At 40.3% G+C, this 17,547-nt stretch overlaps 3 protein-coding genes across 7 annotated transcripts in view; 2 read left to right on the forward strand and 1 right to left on the reverse strand.

The window, feature by feature from the left end:
* PIK3C2A (phosphatidylinositol-4-phosphate 3-kinase catalytic subunit type 2 alpha) overlaps positions 1–3,999 on the reverse strand; it is a 67,078-nt gene extending 63,079 nt beyond the window's left edge. For 2 of the 4 annotated variants that reach the window (XM_021402926.1, XM_021402924.1), the window contains exons 1-3: positions 3,736–3,999; positions 3,507–3,631; positions 2,269–2,441 (exon numbers count right to left, since the gene is read on the reverse strand). The gene's annotated coding sequence lies outside the window, so the exon portion shown is untranslated. Of the gene's footprint in view, positions 1–2,268; positions 2,442–3,506; positions 3,635–3,735 lie in introns of those variants that run through there. The other 2 variants (XM_021402927.1, XM_021402925.1) reach the window with 2 other exon arrangements.
* On the forward strand, positions 2–12,340 carry LOC110401249 (translation initiation factor IF-2-like). Its single transcript, XM_021402129.1, has 3 exons — positions 2–12; positions 3,767–4,833; positions 7,872–12,340. The coding sequence occupies exons 1-3, from the start codon at positions 2–4 to the stop codon at positions 7,916–7,918; spliced, it is 1,125 nt and encodes a 374-aa protein (XP_021257804.1). The 3' UTR covers positions 7,919–12,340.
* Positions 4,130–17,547, forward strand: part of NUCB2 (nucleobindin 2) — a 30,238-nt gene continuing 16,820 nt past the window's right edge. Inside the window, exons 1-5 of one of the 2 annotated variants that reach the window (XM_021402932.1) lie at positions 4,130–4,304; positions 12,348–12,484; positions 14,391–14,534; positions 15,855–15,962; positions 17,239–17,365. In XM_021402932.1, coding sequence (XP_021258607.1) covers positions 14,391–14,534; positions 15,855–15,962; positions 17,239–17,365 — 379 coding nt within the window. In that variant the 5' untranslated portion in view covers positions 4,130–4,304; positions 12,348–12,484. The remainder of the gene's footprint in view (positions 4,305–12,347; positions 12,485–14,390; positions 14,535–15,854; positions 15,963–17,238; positions 17,366–17,547) is intronic. The other variant, XM_021402931.1, reaches the window with a different exon arrangement.

Consider the following 17,547-nt stretch of genomic DNA (forward strand, 5'->3'; position numbering starts at 1 on the left):
CATGATGGAAGGGTATGCTGTGGTTTAATTCACAGAAACTTTATTTATACTTTTTTCTTAAAAGGCAACAGGTTAGAAAACCCAAGCTGGAAGGCCTCTTTGAAAGTGACAGCAATTTTCAACTCTGAATTGCTGCTTTTGAGTTATCTGTATCCAAAGTTTTTTGTTCTACATTTTGTTTGGCTTGTAGTAGCCAGAATACACAAAGCTACTGCAGTTCCGGAATAGAAAAATTTGTCAGTAAATTCATCTCAGTCGTACAGTGAATAATAAATCAGATCCACATACTACCTACTAGAGTGAGACCATCTACATATGAGTTAACAACAACAGACCTGGCACACTTTAAGGCAAATATTCCTCCCTGCCTAAAAGAATGACAGACTAAGAAATTAAATATATAAAAAAAACAGAAAACACAGAAAAACCACAGCTCATTTAAATTTGTGAAGCCCTGGTCACAGCCTGAAGCTTACTGAATTTTCACTTAGGAATCCAGCTAAACTAAAGCATAAGTCCTCCACATCCATTTTACTCAGGAAATTTGTCCCATGGCTTAAATCTAAAGAAGTAATTCTGTTGAAAGTCTAACTTTGTTACAACAGGAGCCAACACCCACCAGAATATGTAACTCTTGTACAGAACAGTGTCCAGAAAGCCAGGATATGACCCTAACTGATGAATTATTGAAGATAAAGCATTTCCAAGTATTAACGTATACAAATAAACCTGAGTAGTGTTTATCAGGGAGGATGTGAGCTATACTTGTTCAAACTTGGGAAAAATTCCAGGTCTAAGTACAAAAGAGAAAGAAAACATTTGGTCCGTACACTAAGCTAACAGACACCTCATACAGATACCTCCTCTGAAATCAATGCCTCCTCAAGCAAGTAAGAGGCACAGCAGAGTCTCAGCAGTGAATGAATTGCATTCTCACCTGCCATTTTCATATGAAATCCACAGCCTCCCTGCACTGGACAAGTGAGGCACTTAATCGCAACATTCTTAAGTTTACTATTTCATTTCCATTTCAGGTCTGTGGTTGTATTTATTAATTCAGTGCTGTGAGAAATAGAAAATTACTTCAGCAGCCTCACTTCTGTGGCTAGTAGGTACTTGTACGCATCACAGGAAACCACATGCTGTGCTAGTTAAGCATGACTTCTTCAATAACACCATTACCATGGTCAGAGAGGCACAGAGAATAAGCCTGTTTTCTCCCCCTTCATATCTAGTTGTGTTTTCCTAACAAAACTGAAAAAGTGTTATATGGCTATAATGTGGCTTTTGTCACTGCTGTTGCTTCCAGTGGACAGACTGTATGGTGAAATAAAGTAACTAGCACCAACATTTACTCAAGACAGCCTTGATATTACCAGCGACTGTGGTTAAAACAGAAGCTAATGCTAATGAGTTAGCCTTCCTATCCACTCAGAAGAAATAATGCTTGCCACTGTCAGTGGCAAAAGGAGCATATTATCCCATTTCGCAGGGCAGAGACGCAGAAGAGGGAGCCTTAGGAGTGAGAGTTTAGGACTCTCGCATCAGAGACATTTGACTACCTAATTCTCTGCTCCGTTGATGGAAGTTTAAATATCAGTAACCTTCTATTCAATAAAATAATAAATAAACACACCAGTATCTAGGACCCCTCTTCATATTCTAACCATTTGTACTAATATAATGGACCAACATAGCAATGATAGCTTGCAACAGACTTCTTATTCTGCCACGCTACAACCAAGAAAATGTTTCTTAATATCAGATTAAATTAACTGCTTCCTTCACAGTACTGAAATCCTGAGCAGTTCTCAAATCTCGCAACTTCCTGTGTGTTGAAACTGAAGTAACAGTTAGCAATCCACAAAGCACTTTCTAAACCACCAAACAGTTTTAGAAGCTAAGGGCACAATGTCAGTAGAGACCTGAACTAAAGAGACCCAAAAAACCCTCACAGAAATATAGGAATAAAGTGTGCGGGGGGGAAAGGCAATAACTGGAAAAAGAAGAAACTATTTAAAGCGTATCTCCATCTTGTAACTCATAATAGAAGAAAGCAGGAAATAGAAATAAAGCAGGAAAACATAACATACTTGGACAATGCATTAAACTGAGTGTACTTTAATCTCCCAGCGTATACCAAGATGCATTTTCCTGCATTCAGACATGCCAGGGCATCTCATATATTGGTCAGGTCAATAGCGATAGGATCACTGCCTGGGCACCCCAACGGTTTAAAGGCCGTTTGCATAAGTTGGCCACAGATACCTTTAATATCATGAATTCCAGATAGATTCTCAAACAGCTTGGCACTGGGCACCACAGGAGAAAACTGCATTGGGTGTCCTCTATTACCATCAGATCAAGGGCACGCTTTCACAAAGGTTTTCCTTTGATGCCAGTAAAGGTTCTATCTCTCTCCATACTGCTCTTTACTGCTCCTAGTAGAGGCAGAAAAAAACAGCATATGTTTTAAATACTCAACAGCACACTGATCTATTTTGCAGGGTTGCAAACACGTATTCAAATACAAAGCTGTGTGGCAGAGCAGCATGAGGCTGGCTGGAAGGAGACTTGGTGTGAGCTCCTTAAGCTAGCACGCTTGCTGAGAAAAAGATGCACAGACTTCTTCTTTCTCTCAGACCTCATAACAAGCAGAGGGGTAAGCTGCGCCCATGTAGCGACATCATGAAAACCTAGCTGTGCACTAGCATTAAACCAAGCTGCAAAGGCAAGTATGATTGCATTCCCAGCAGGCTAAAGTCACTTGTAGTGAAACGTGAGCCAGAGCACCAGCCCTTTCCTGCGTGAGCATACAGCAGGAACTGCTCCTGACAGCGCGTAGGTGCTGGCACTGGGTCCCTGCCACGCAGTCAGGGCAAGTCCCCCTGCCAAAAACCAGTCACAGTTACAAATCCTGCGATAAGTCTAAAGGAGTGGTCCCAACCAGCTCTCCTTGTGCAATGCTGCCGTTTGCCCACAGAGAACACAGAGCTGCAAGCTTGCAGGTTCTTCTTGCACATATTTTTGGCACGCTTTCAACTAGAAGTATCATTGTATGCTTGCTTCAGCTGCTCCACCAATAAGGCTACTCAGGCTCTTGCAGTTAGCCACTTAGGTTTACTCACGTGAATTCATGCTCAGTGAATTCCAGCACTTCCAAGTCTCAAAAGCAAGTCTACAAGCTAACAAAGAATGCTGACTAACCACAAATCTGTTTCTGAAGTGAAAAACGCTGTGGAAAAGTACTGCATAGTAACAAACAGTATTACCTTGGGAGAGGGAAGGCCTGAGCAGCGCTAGCCCTACTGCTTTAATAGCTGTTACCACAGATGCCATTATTACAGTTCACATTCCCATTTTTCTCCCACACGCACAACTCAGAAGCTATGATTCCCAAAACCACTCTGGAACTCCAATTCCCATCACAAGTACACACTCAATACCTCACAACAGGACTAAGTACCTTGCTGAGAGTGCATGAATCACTATGTCATTTCTCTCACCTGCATGAAATGATGCAACACATTCTTCAGAAAAAGTGACTTGCAGATATTTGCTTTGTAAAACAGAAGAGCAGGAACACACTGCACAGTAACACAAGTTTTCCAAGAATTTGTACGCACTGATCCTGCTTAAAAACAAGTTGCAGCAGCTCAGAGAAGTAAAACACATGGGGGAGGTTACAACTAGGGTCAAGGTTTATTCCAGGAATTATAGCCACTATCTACCTACTCTCTAAAAATAACTTTTCCAACACACGCAGAGCGCCCGCGGCTGCACGGCACAGCGGCACCGGAGAGACAGGGAGGAGACAGTGCTCCCACAGAGAGCGCCCACCCGCGACAGCCACCTCCCGCCACTGCAAAGTCGGACTTCGGAAGCGCTCCCGCTTCCACACAGCGCATACCCAACGGCGGCAGCGCCTCCCGCGCGACCCGAGCACGCTCCCGCCTCTCGCTGACGCCACGGGCGCGCGGCCCCGCCTCACGGCGACCGCCACGTACCTCAGCGCTTGGGAACGTCCCGCTCTCTCGCGCTATCACGCCGCCGCGTGCGGCGCTGCCCAATCAGAGCCCTCCGCGACGCCCGGGAGGGGGTCAGGGCTGGCCAATCACTGTGCTCCGGGGGGCGGGATCTGTCCCCATGGAAACGACAGCCCGGGCCGCTGGAACGCCACCGGGCTGCCGCATCGTGACGCGCAGGTCCTCGGCGGGACCCCCGGGAGCTGCTCCCTCTCCTCACCCCCACGCAGAGTTTCCACCTGGGAGGCAGCGGCTCCTCTCACGCCGCCGGGACGCAAGGTAGCATCGCCCGCTCGCTGGCGGGCCTGGGGCGGGCGGGAGGCGCGGAGCGGAGGCCGGGCCGCGGGGCAGCTCCTGTCAAGAGAGCCGTTGGCCGCCGCGCGGGGCCGAGCCGGGGGGGGCGCCCTCCTCGGCGGCCGTTTAACGGCCGCCACTCCTGTCAGATTCAAAATAACGGTAGCGCGGCGGAGCAGCCCCCTGAGGCGGGGGTTCTGTGGCGCCTCCGGGGCTGAGGCAGCGGCGCTGGGGCCCCAGCCGCACGCGGGGTTGGGGGGGCAGCCCTCGCCTCCGGCCGCCGGAGGTGACGGTCCTCAGGAAGTAACGCGCCAGCAGCCCCGCGGGTGGGTGTGCGGGCGGCTCTCTTCAAAGCAGCAGGAGGAGTTGAGGCGTACCTGGCAGCGGCACGGCTTGATGGGCGGGCATTGCGCAACCACGGGAAAACCTCGGCTGCTTTGTCCCGGAGACCGGGCTGTCTCGCTAGAAATGCTTGTCGACGTTACGCGCGCTATAGTACCGCCGGGGGAACTAAGTAAGATACTGTAGTGCCAGGTGTACCTCGAAAATAATTCAGAAGGGTGGGATCGTGGTCATAGAGAGGTACATGTGTTTATTTTTTTCCTGAAAACAACGTGGCAGTGGTTTTCAAAAGCAGTAGTTGGTCAGCCAGGGGGAGAAATAGTCTCTGTTGTCTGAGTTGTATTTGCTGTAGAGAAAGAAAGCCCAGCATTTCTAAGATTAGACCATCACCATACCAAAACTAGGGCAGCAGTAGCACATCATGGCGCTGAGCTTAGCGTGGAGGATTGCTCTGTGTTTTGTTTGGCATCTAGTTTTCTCACACGCTGAAGAAAAATCCCGTAGGTGACTCAGTATAGAAGCACTTCTACCCAGATTGTGAAGTGTCTGTCCCTCTCACCTAAACTGGTGAGCATGGGAAAGCTTCCTACTCTGCAGTCTGGGTAGGAGATTCATTTCTCAGAGGGCGATGAGGCCCTGGCACAGCCTGCCCCGAGAAGCTGTGGGTGCCCCATCCCTGGAGGCACGCAGGGGCGGGCTGGATGCAGCCCCAGGCAGCCTGATCTATTTGGTGGGTGGCAACTCTGCTCACAGCAGGGGGGTTGGAGCTCAGTGATCTTTAAGATCCCTTCCAATCTAAGCCATCTTATGATTCTATGAAAAGACCCTCAAAATTTATTTGAAAGCAGCTTTCATTATAACTTTTATAGACCTCTGCTAAAGACTCGAAATGTTTTGAAAGTGGCCCACGTTTCTGTGAATGCTTAAGATCCGTTTACATCTCTTACCGTCAGTTGCTGCACCGTGATCTTGTAGTCACAGCACAAGATCTGCCATGGGCTGAAATTATTAATCTGATTAAATATAGTAACTGATAACTGTGATTCCATATTTTCCCTTTTACATGCTGCTGTGATCTTTCGGACAGTGGGAATATTTTTAGAATTTAAAAAGATAATTACATATACAAGTAATAACAAGTCTATTTTTTCAAAAAATGTCTTGTAGTAGAACAGTGTAGATCTCATTCACTTCTAACCAAGTTAATTAACATAAAAAACCGGGGGGAGGGGGACACAAAGCTATCAATTAATACTGCCCATTGGTCTTCTTCAAAATTCCATTAGCAATTGTAGGCAAAGGCATCTACTGTAGGCATCTGGTGTGAATTTGCTTCTGGCTTGATGCTGCAGTAGAGGTTGGCAGATGATTATTTTGGTACCTGAAATTACGGTGAGAAAAAAAGCCTCAAGGAAATACAAACTAAGCAACAACAACAAAAAAGGCTCCTTTCCAACCCCTACAGTTCTGTGAAAAGATTATTTCTGAATAAGAGTAAGGGTAACTTGCCATATCGTGGCTGCATGGTGATGGCAATATTGCTAAACCTAAACTTTTGAGTCATATTAAGCCAAGTTAAAAGTTTTATGTCTAAAGCTGGCCCCATGTGATACATGTAAGATTTAAATTGGATTCGTGAAAGGGGAAAACGGTGGTTCTTTGTGATAACAAAAAATGTAAAATATTTATAATGTTGACTCAAATGTCAAAAGTGTGAAAATATTGACCCATACTTCTTGTGATATACTGACTAAACAAGCATGCTTTACAAAAGAAAGATAAAATCCTCTACTAATAAGTTGAAAGCCTGTATCAGTGTTGCCTTGATATGAACTCCTGTGCAACAGTGGTGTTTGTTTAGTAAAGTACTTACCTATTCGTTTGCTCAGTAAGCAGAAGAGATTCCTCTGAAGCTCCTGTAAGATGTGTGACAGACAAAAAGCCTTCTGGATAGGGATACTCTTAGCAGTAGCTTGAAACATTGCCGGGTACTTAAGACAAATCAAATGAAATTAGGGGCAAAATTCACGTTAATATTCAGCAGGAATAGTTTTGAGTCTTAATACATGGTTTGACAATTGGAAAAATGAAAGAAAATTGTTAGAACACTTTTACAATTGTGAATTTTCTTCACCCGAGGTAATTCAGGAAACGCGTCATGCATTTTTGTTAGTACGTTTCTCACGCTTTGTGTTCTTTATAAAACAAGAGCGAGATCATTTTGCCCATTTGGATTCCCAAATGTGTAGAAATCCAAGTGAATTAGAAAATGATGGAAGTAAATCTCATTAGGCAGCTATCATTAAGTGGTTAAATATTGTTACATCTGGCTCCATGTTGTTAGATCTAAACTTATTCCCGTTAACTATATACTGCTTTCTCTCCAAAGGGGAAAAAAGGCTATCGAAGTCCTGATGCAATCAATGTTTATTTTAATAAGATCATTTCTTGTTGTCTGGAGCAAAATGTGTACTAGTGGGTGATCCCATGGAGTTCTTGAAATGATTTTTTATTTGAGGTTAAAGTAAAAGCAAACTTTTCCAAGCAATACCTGTGTTGCAGGTGGTGACATACTGGAAATTTGGTTGGTTTTTATGCCAGCAGTAGCAAAATTGCTGTTCTCATTTATACAAAATAGATTTGGATTTGTGAGATTCCAGGTTTGCTGTCGTATATTGTCTATATATTTTACCGTAGTACAGGAAGCTGTATTGATAGTAGGTTGTTTATTTTTTACTTTGCTTTTGAAATGCATAAGAATTTTATCACTCAGTTCAATGCAGGTTTTTGCTTGCGTATTGGTTTCATAAATCTTTTCTTCTGAGCCAGCTTTACTGGTAAAAATTGATGAAATCAAGCAGGTTCCTTTTGAAAACAATACTTCAGCATTCTTCAGCTTGCAAGATAGCTTTATAGAAACTGAAATTGTTTTTCTGAAACAATGGTTATAGTTCCTTGGAGGCAAGCATTACATAAACATGGATGTGCATTTATCTGTGCACGGGTTTCAAAATAATGAACTATTAATGTTGCCACAAAAAGAAAAAAACAGTTGTCTTTTCAGGCTTTACTTACAGCAAAGCTACACATGTGTAAGAGCAGGCTGTGTACATTCTGCTTCTGTGCCATCTTTACTTCTGGATGTAGTTGTGTTGCAAACATTATTTGCTACTTTCAAGCTGGAATGTTCATATTTTTATTCCTATATAGCATCTCCACGGTTGTACGGTACAGCTGAGGCAGACTGTCTGTTCTGAGAAGCTTGAAAAGCTGTTCAATCAGCCAGCTTCTAAATGTAAAAAGAATGAAGTGAGAATGAACTGCAGTTAGAAAAATATAACAAATACAAGAATCAACAGAAAAGAATCTGACCAAGGTAAACACAGCGAGAAGAAAGGGTTCCACCGTGTTTATGTATTTCAGTAATACTAAGTGAAGCTGTATTTATGTGCAGTCTTATTATGTAAACACTTCTTCAAAAAATGAGAATGTGTTCTTGTGTAGAGAAAACTAAGGGGGGTGTACTCTAACTATAGTTTGGGAATCGTGTCCAGATTGAAACCTGCTGGATATTGGTGATGACGGATAGAAACAAAAAAAAAGAACATCGGATCAGAGAAAAAATAACGAAAGGAAAACTGTTTTGTCTTACCTGGGAGGGACATTTACTGAAGGAGGAGTGATGGAAAACGATGCTTATGTATTAATTATTAAAATGATTAAATCTCACGTAGGAAGAAAGCTATGCAGATGTTCTTGTAATTTGAAAGATAACTTGTAAAGTGAGAACTAGTGCAGATCTCAGCTATTTCGGTTTTCACCTTGATTTCTGTGCGTGTCTTTGAGAAATCTAGATCTAGAGGTCTGATGGCCTAATAAAAAGACATTTTCCCCAGAAAGAGAGTTTTAGCGTAGCCTTGTGAGCTGAAAGGGACTTTTACACTTGTTTCTCAAAATTGTTGCCGTATTTTAGCATAGCTAATACCAGTTTAACTTACGGACAGACACTGTGAAGCAGATGCATTACCTGTAGATTCATTAACTGTTGTCTTCGGTTAAGGTATGGTAGCTTACAGTAACCATGCAGCAAGTCTTCCTGAAAGAACATGGAAGTACTAACACTGTTATGTCAGGTGTTTCCAAACAAAAAACGTGGCAGAATAATAGTCTGTTTATGTCTATTTTGAACATACTAATTTTTTTTTTTTAATGAATGGGTGAGCTAATCAATATATATCTTTTCAAATCACTTTTAAAGAAGTGGAAAATTATGTGAAATTGAACATTATTTAAACTGCTAAATTGTAAGGACAAGTATATTGTTGAGAGAGCAAGGGCTAGCTGAAAGTGCCAAAGGAGTTCTTTGTAGAGTTCATATATAATATTTGTAATATTCTCTTTCTAGTATTGAGTTTAGTATATTCTTAGAAAGGTGAGGATCATTAGATCTATTGTATCTCCTGGTTTGTTTCTATTTTTTTTAAGGCAGCACTTCCTGTGAAGAGTATTGACATCTCCAACGTGCGTCATTAAAATAGGAAGTTGTGGTAGGGACATGACTATGGAGGGTATTGCTGTCATCCTGCATGTATGCACTGTTGCTCACATAGGTTTAATTATTTCCCTATCAGACAGAACATGAGTGCATCAAAATGTATGAATAGGTCGGCTTATTTTTGTATTCTACAAGTCTGGATTTATGATTACATTACCCATCACAGCACGCATTGGTTTGGCAAGTACAGACATGCAATGTAGCAACATTTGCAGTGCTATACTGTTCTGCTTCGTATCATCTGCAGGCACTGTACACTGATATCACTGTATGTGTTCACCCATCTCAGCCTTTAAAAATTTGACATGGAGCATTACTTATCTAAAAGTAATTGTTGTTTTGCTAGGAAGGTGATGGAGACATCAGCGCTGAATCTGTGCTGTTTTCTGGACAATAGTTATTAAGTGAATGAGAAGTACATCTGATGGCTGGGTAAAATAGGTGTGCTAATGCCATGCTGAGCTGCTTGTGTTAGAGTTGTAAGCCTTAGAAGCTGTATTTTGTACTTATCTTTCAAAGGCCATAGCTCTTTGTAATTTCAGTGCCTGATTCTGTTCCTCTGAAGCTGATAGGAATTTCTGATTATGTTTACTGGGATCAAGATGAAGGTTCCTGGCAGACAGCCCACTTCTTTTTTCTTTTCCAATTGTATTTTTCTGTCCAGGCAAGTACATGGGTAGTCTGTTTTCTGCTACCTCATACTTGTACCTCTCTCTAAGAGTTGTTTTTTTTTTTTTTTATTAAAATACTTTCTTCTCTGAGAAGTTCTGATTTTTTGTTTTTCCCCCCAAATATTGTCTTTGTTTATAACCTACAGTATTTGCCACCCCTAGAGCATTACTTTATGATTAGTTCTCTTTATAAAGTATAAATATTTATCTCTGTCGCATCATTAGCTAATTTGGAAATTTAGGTTTGCATATTTTTGCTAAAAGCAGACTAGAGTTGTGCTATCTTTTCATCTAGGTGAGCTGCATGTTTTTCTCAAGAATTGCTTAGTTTCCAGATGAAATTTGTAACATTTGCTCTGTTCACATATTGTTTACAAAGTAACCAGTGGATTGTTAAAGTCGGCTGGGCAAAATTTATGTTTCTATTAAACTGTTAAATAGCAGGAAGTGGAATCGTAGTTAATAGTAGGCTAGAGCCAGGCGCCTATGGCAGGGCACAAGAATATATACTGTGCATTATATACCCCTCATGACAGTGACTAAATTGCTCCACTTCTGCAGCGCTGTGACCATCTCTTGGTTTGGCAGCTCCTAGTCTTTACAGAGGAAACTGGATCCTTTAGTCAGCCTTGTAGACTCACTCTGAAATGCGTGGGAGGGATGGTCATCTCTACATAGATTTCCCAAGGGTCAGGAACCGCTCAAGGTAGCTGACGGCACGCTGAAGATGGGTTGAACTCTTAATAGTAAAGTGTTAAAGAGGAACAAAAACCAAAACCCCTCTTTTCTTCTCATCCTACCTCTCGTCACTTCCCTCTAGTTGGTGCATTTGCAAATCATGCTGAGTTGTCTCTTGCAACTGGTTAATGTCAGAGTTCACAGTGGGACTGGCTTGTCCCTTCTAATACATATCAGAGTAGAGCATGTGACTCAGTTGTGACTGTCACTTTGGGCTGTCACTGTGACTGTCTAAAGGTTGACACATCTTAGTCATCTGCTCTCATAGAGACAGTTTTGATGAATATTGTCTTGGATTACTGGGAAACTAATATAGCAGAGGTTGTATAACCAGGTGAGTTCCTCAAAAAGCTACTGGAAATCCTGAGTTAAACGTAGTAGTCTCCGAAGTCAGCTGCAACATCTTGTTATCCATTTCGATCTTCTCTGCTTCTGATTTTTTCTAGTACTTGTGGAATTTTTTTTGGCCCGTTTTATCAAAATGGTGATGATAAAGACATCCTATACACAACCTGAAACAAAACTGCTTCATGGGCACTGGATAGTCTTTTTTTTTCAGAGCAGTGTATCACATCAAATAGATGTCAAAACATTCTGTGCTATCATCCAATCTTTCCCATTACATATAACAGCATGTAATTACAGAGGCAGGTACTTTCAGAGGAACCTAAATTACCTGTGAGCAGAAATCCCACTGAAAGCCTGCAGATCCAGTGGCAGTCAGTTTGATTAGAGCTTTTGATAGAGAAGCTCTGTGATACTGCTGGGGTAGTTTAGGATGATACAGCTCCAGCTGCTCATCTCTAATCCCTACTCTCATATAATGTTTTCAGATCAATCTATTTGCTTATTCCTCGGTTTCAGTTCAACTTGAACATGTTATGTATCAGTTTCCCTGAGTATCAAAGGAAAAAGTTTTCAAAGTTTGACAGCGTGCCCCCTTTGGCTTGAACTGACAATCCCCATCTGTACAATTATTCACATCCCTAGAAGTTGTGGGTCGGTAACATTAAGAAGATTATTTATGTTTTTCAAATGGGTCGAAGGCCAGGTGTAAGTGTTGAAAGTTGGTTTTAGTACCATGGCACTGATTCATTCTTTGAATGAATTATTTGAATGAATCAGTTCTTCGAACGGATTCTTTGAATTCATTCCATTCTTTGAATGAGTCAATGCCATGAGTATGCCAGACACATGAGTTTCTAGCTTCTCCAACATGGCTCAGCCCCACTACATAACCTGTTGGAATCAGGTGAAATGAGCATGTTCAAACGATAGTCACACCTTGTTTTCAAAAACACTGTTTACATGGTGTACATATCTGAGGTGGCTTATGATAACATTAAGTTTTATTTCTATAATTCTGTCTACATGAAAGTACTTCAGTCCGGAAAATATTTATCCATGTATCAGAGGTCTAAATTTTTTAGCATTATCAGAAGCTAAAATTTCTTTAAATGCATACTTCAAAATATATAACTTAATTTTTTTTTTTCTGAAAATACCAAGAGAGTGTAATTATTTAAGTGGTATACTTTATAACTCTTGTTGTTGTTGTTTTTTTTCCATAGCCGTCGTTCAGATTTACTGCATACTTACTGCATTTCAATTTCCAGTTTACCAAGATGCCCCATTAATACCGTCCAAGAATTCCAGCTTGGTGGATTTTTGTTTTACCTGTGTTTTTTGTTGTTGTTTTTTACTGCAATACTTTCTTTTCAGAGAAGTTACTGTCCTGGTTATTCATCCAGAAACTTTCAAAACAGATTCTGAGGTTCGGGTCTCTCCTACTTACTTCTAAACACACCAAGTTGACAGATACCAAGTGAAGTGTTTGCCTTACTTTTTCATTTGAAAAGGCAAGTACAATGCAAAATTTGACTTTCTCGTAACTGCACCTCCGTCTGCTTTGGAAATGAACCACCACCTTGCAAATAAATAAAGTAGCAGTCAGCAGTGTTCAGAGAGCGGCTTTAACACCATTGCCACAGACATGGCAATCTACTTTTGGAGAAAAGAGGACAAGATTAGCTGACCTTGGCTGTGCAAGACAAGTAACAATAAGTGATGGTAGGTTAATGGTTGTCTGCCAGCTAAAGGAACTGATCACCTGCATAACATTTATTAATTTACTAATATTATCCATGCTAGTGAGCTGTGCCACAAGTAGACACAAACCTAGCTAATAGCTCTAGCACAGTTCAGGACTTCAGAGTTTGAGGGCATTTCTTTTTGTTGTTGGTTGTTTGGGTTTTGTTTGTTTTAAAGGAATGGCCTAAGCAAAGTCGATCTGACTTTCTAATGGAGAACTGACGGTGCTGACGCTGAATCTAATACACACAAATGGGGCAGCAACGATAGCTCTTGCCATCCCGCCTGGCAATGATCAGATGTTAGTAATTTTTAAAATGAAAGATATTTGCTATGACTGAGCAGAATCCACTTAGGTTCTTTTTGCTAAGGATGTGATTAATTAAAAAGAGTTTCAGAGACTCCTTGTGATTCTCAAGCCTTTCATGTATAAAAGACAGAAGAATGGGTGTATTTTTACCTTCAGCTGTTCCCTAGTTCCCCAACAAGAGAGAGAATAGTACTTCTGTATTCCCCTTTTTTTTTCTTACAATACTTTAAATGAAGAAGCTGTCATTACATACATTTATTGCCTTAGTAAAGGGGAAGCTTAATCCAAGCAAAAGTAATGCTCCACTGTTGATTACCAGCCCGTGTAGTCAGGAAAACTGGCATTGACACCATAATTAAAATTTGTCTTCTACCTTCCCACCCCTCAAATAAAATTATTGCCATTAGATCTGGATGCTTTTTTCTAGAATTACTTGCATGACTTGTTAAAGCGTTTGTACAGAAATAATCTTGCAGCAGGAATACTTATGGTTTGACTACATATTGTGTCTTTCACATAGCTGAGCTAACCATAGACTGCATTTAGCTGACAACTTTCACTAAGTGGGAGATGATCTATATTGCTAACTTAATATTGGAATTCGCTGCAGTTTTTTTGTAGAGTAGCCAAAGACTGTGCACTTTCATCGTAATGGATGAATTGTCTTCAGAGAATGACTTGACTGTCGGATGCTGGATTACCACCATTACTTTTCTTCCTGTACTCACATTGTTAAAGTATTCTATCTTAATAGTTTTTGAATGAATGAATCTGTTTTCAATCAAAAGCTTCTTTTGGGAATCTCAGTCATCTGGAAACAGATAACATGGCTTACAAAATATTTTGTCTTGCAAATAAAATTTGGAGGCGATCTTGACTCCAGATGAGGCAGTTGTTTCATTGCTGAAGCATAAGAACTATAGGCATTACTCCATTAGGATCTGCTTCAATGTCCATGATTATCTTTAAGAGTTTGCCAACTACTTCAGCAAAAACAAAATCAGAGTAGGAACTCCGGTATTAGACTTGGCCATCCTAAACAAGTATATGAACATTGAGCGTTCCTACCTGTCCCACAGAGTCATTGATAATACTACAAGTTACTAAAAAACCTCTTCCTACTTGCAGTGCAACATAGTTTTGTACACAACTGTCAGCTGATCTGGTAAACTCTGCTTGTGTCATAAAAGCCTTTACAAATTAATGCTATATTCAATTCTTTGAGTTGTAGTGTTCCCTGAGAATAGTAGAACACATGGAAAGTAGGTTATTACAGGCGTCTATATAGGAATATCAAAGAATTCTAATCAATACAGTATGATAACATCATTCATGTTAATTTTTGTGACTTGATCTCATTTCAGATGAAGTGGCAATCTCTCCTGCCCCAACAATGTATTTTGCTGATAACATGTCTCCTAATGGCTTTGGAAGCTGTACCTATAGACATAGATAAGACAAAAGTCAAAGGAGAAGGTCACGTAGAAGGAGAGAAGATAGAAAATCCAGTAAGTGTAATGAAATAAATCTTAAATAAGTAGTTTATTCCAATTATTAGTAATCAAGCTATAGCAAACTACTATCCTGAAATTTAGATGTCTTTTACTGGAGCTGTATGCAGGGAAGAGATGAATATTAGCTGGGATTATCAAACATGCTACTTTCTGCTGAGGTGGGGTTCGATTTACATTTGTTCTCTTTTCTTAGTTATTTTCCCTGAGCTGCTAAAGGTGAGGTAGCAAACTGAATTGAATTCCCCAGCATACAATGGGAAGAACTGCTTATTTTTCCAAAGAGACTTCTTTGAAGTGACTGACTGAGTGGTGACTTAGGAAATTCCATTCAGTGTTCCCAGTTCATTGCTTCAAATAGAACAGGAGAATGTTTGATCAGAGGAATTCAACTGCATTTCAGAAATATAAGGTTTTTTCAACAGCAGACATACTGTGTTTGTGAGTGCTACAAGCATGTCAAATAAAGATGAGTTTGAGATTTCAAATTTGCTGCAGTGCCAATTGTTTTTGTCACGAAACAAATCTCCAGTGTCCGCTTTAATAGCTGAACAATGATGTTGTTCTGTGAGAGCCAAATCAATTCTTTTGTTGAAGCAGACTTTTTTTTGTCCAAAATGGAATTATTCTGTCTAGCACAGTTGTATTTGCTCTGGATTGGTCTTCTGGAGAGTGTTTCATTTGCACCACACTACCATAGGAAAAAAAATAGAGTATAGCATGTGCCACAGGAACATTAGCTGATCTAGTAGGCTAAGTCCTGGGTGTATCCTCACTGCAGATGAACCAGTGCAGTTTCACTAATCTCATATTTGTGTTAAATGTTTCCCAAACAGACTATCTGCTTCTTTTTTTTTTTTTTTTTTTGAAAGATATGCTGATTAAAGCCAAGTAAAACTTCTGTCTGTTGCTTCTGGCAGACTGGAGGTGGCTGCCTTTATAGGAGGTTTTCTAGGAAATGCAGCAAATAGTCTCAACGTTCTTTTGCATCTGGGAGGAAAGAATGGGCAGTATTCTGAACCACTCTTAAATTCTTATAATTAATAAATTGCACTGTTTAAAAAGCCCCACTGTGTTAACATGATAGATGCTTGCATGCAACATGGTTTCTTAAATACCTTTTCTTTGTCATCCATTGCTGAAACAAATTAATTGTAAGTTTGTACAAGACGAAGACGCAGATCACAAAAGTAGATATATATAAGAGCTGTAATACTTGTGTTGCTGAGAATTGCATTTCAGTTACATAATTGTAATTACATGAAATGTAGTGCTTGGCAGTATATTCTTTTCTAAAGCTAACATTCTTTTTTGAAGGATACAGGGCTTTATTATGATGAATATCTCAGGCAAGTAATTGATGTCTTGGAAACAGATAAGCATTTCAGGGAGAAACTCCAGACTGCTGACATAGAAGAAATAAAGGTAAGTTCAAAATGTTAATTGAGGCTAATTAAATCCGTTATGACGAACCCTGCAAGATGGACGTTATATATATTTTTTAAATCTTCATACCCCTCAATTTTTGTGAGGCTCCTTTTCCATTTACCTAGGTATTTAACTCTTGTTAGAACGTTGTCTTTTTAGTAAAGGGACAGCAAGTCTTGTGTAAGTTAAAGAATATCCTAGAGAATAATAAAAAAAAGTACTCAAATGCATGGTTTCTGCCTTCTGCCCTTCTATTTAAAAGGCTGTTTCAGATTCAACACAGATAGGTATATCCTCACGTACCACAAAAGAGCTGCAAGCCTAGTTCTCACTCAGTTTTGCCTGCTGGGTGATTTGGAACACTATTTCAAACAGAGATTTATATTCCTTTTGAAGTGAAGATGGTGTGTCATTTATTGATATGAAGACATGGAAGAGAATTACAAGAAAGTCAAGTTTTCTAGTCTGAGAAAATCGAGAAGCTGTGCTAGAAGAAGCATGAGTGTGCTTAAGTCAGGCATAAGATAGACTTCTGGCATTCTCCGCTGCTGTCCTTTCTTGAATGCCAGTCCAAATAGCAAAGTCCAAAACCTCACTGTGTTTTTGTCTTTCGTACTACTGTGGCTCTATGTGGTAGCTGTCCTTCTATGAGCTAGAAATTTTGCATGAGCCAGGTAGGAAACAGTCTAAAGTGACACAGAGGAGATCCTGCCTTTTGCATTTCCTATAATCCCTCGTGTTGCCATTGGCAGCTTTTGATTCATCTTTCTTCTGTGCTATAACTAGGGTAATTCTTGAAGATTATTGTGCACTTTCATAGCCTGATAAATATTCTTGCAGTACATGTTAATGGCTGTTGCTTTGCTTGTATCTTCTCTCAAGTATTACAGCCGTCATCAGGTGGCTGAAGAACACAGTACTGTGCGTTCATCTTGCAGCTCTTTTGAATTAATCTGAGGATGTTTGATCAAGAAATTTATCATTTCTGAAACCTCACGAGGTATTTCTGCTGTAAGGTCAAGCTTATGCTTTTTAAAGGAGCAAATGTTTCTGAAGAGAATTTCTAAACCTTTCTGGATTCTGCTCTATTTCTACAACCATAGGCCTAACATTTTTGAATCTGCTCATTGAAAGACTGTTGAGATTCTTGTATGTATGGCTATATTACAAGAAAGACTACAACTGGTCTGCTGTGTTGCAGCTCACGTACAATGGAAATAGTAAAGGGCTACTTTCTTTTATGTTTTTATAGATAAATTTTGTTTTTTGACAGAGTGGAAAACTAAGCAGAGAGCTTGACTTAGTAAGCCACCATGTGAGAACACGACTGGATGAACTCAAACGACAAGAGGTGGCAAGATTAAGAATGTTAATTAAAGCCAAAATGGATTCTGTTCAAGGTAAGAATACAAAATTTAACTAGGTAAGCTGGGAACCTGTCCAATACAAGCTAGAAAAAAATCTAAGTTACACTGTCCTTATTGTCAACAGTACTAACTGCAATCTGAAAGTAAGAGTGTCCTTCTTGATCTAGCCTATGGACAATATGCATCTTTATAGGAAACTGAGGAGAACATAAAAG

This window comes from Numida meleagris, chromosome 6, assembly GCF_002078875.1.
Source record: "Numida meleagris isolate 19003 breed g44 Domestic line chromosome 6, NumMel1.0, whole genome shotgun sequence".
In the NCBI taxonomy this organism is placed as follows: Eukaryota; Metazoa; Chordata; class Aves; order Galliformes; family Numididae; genus Numida; species Numida meleagris.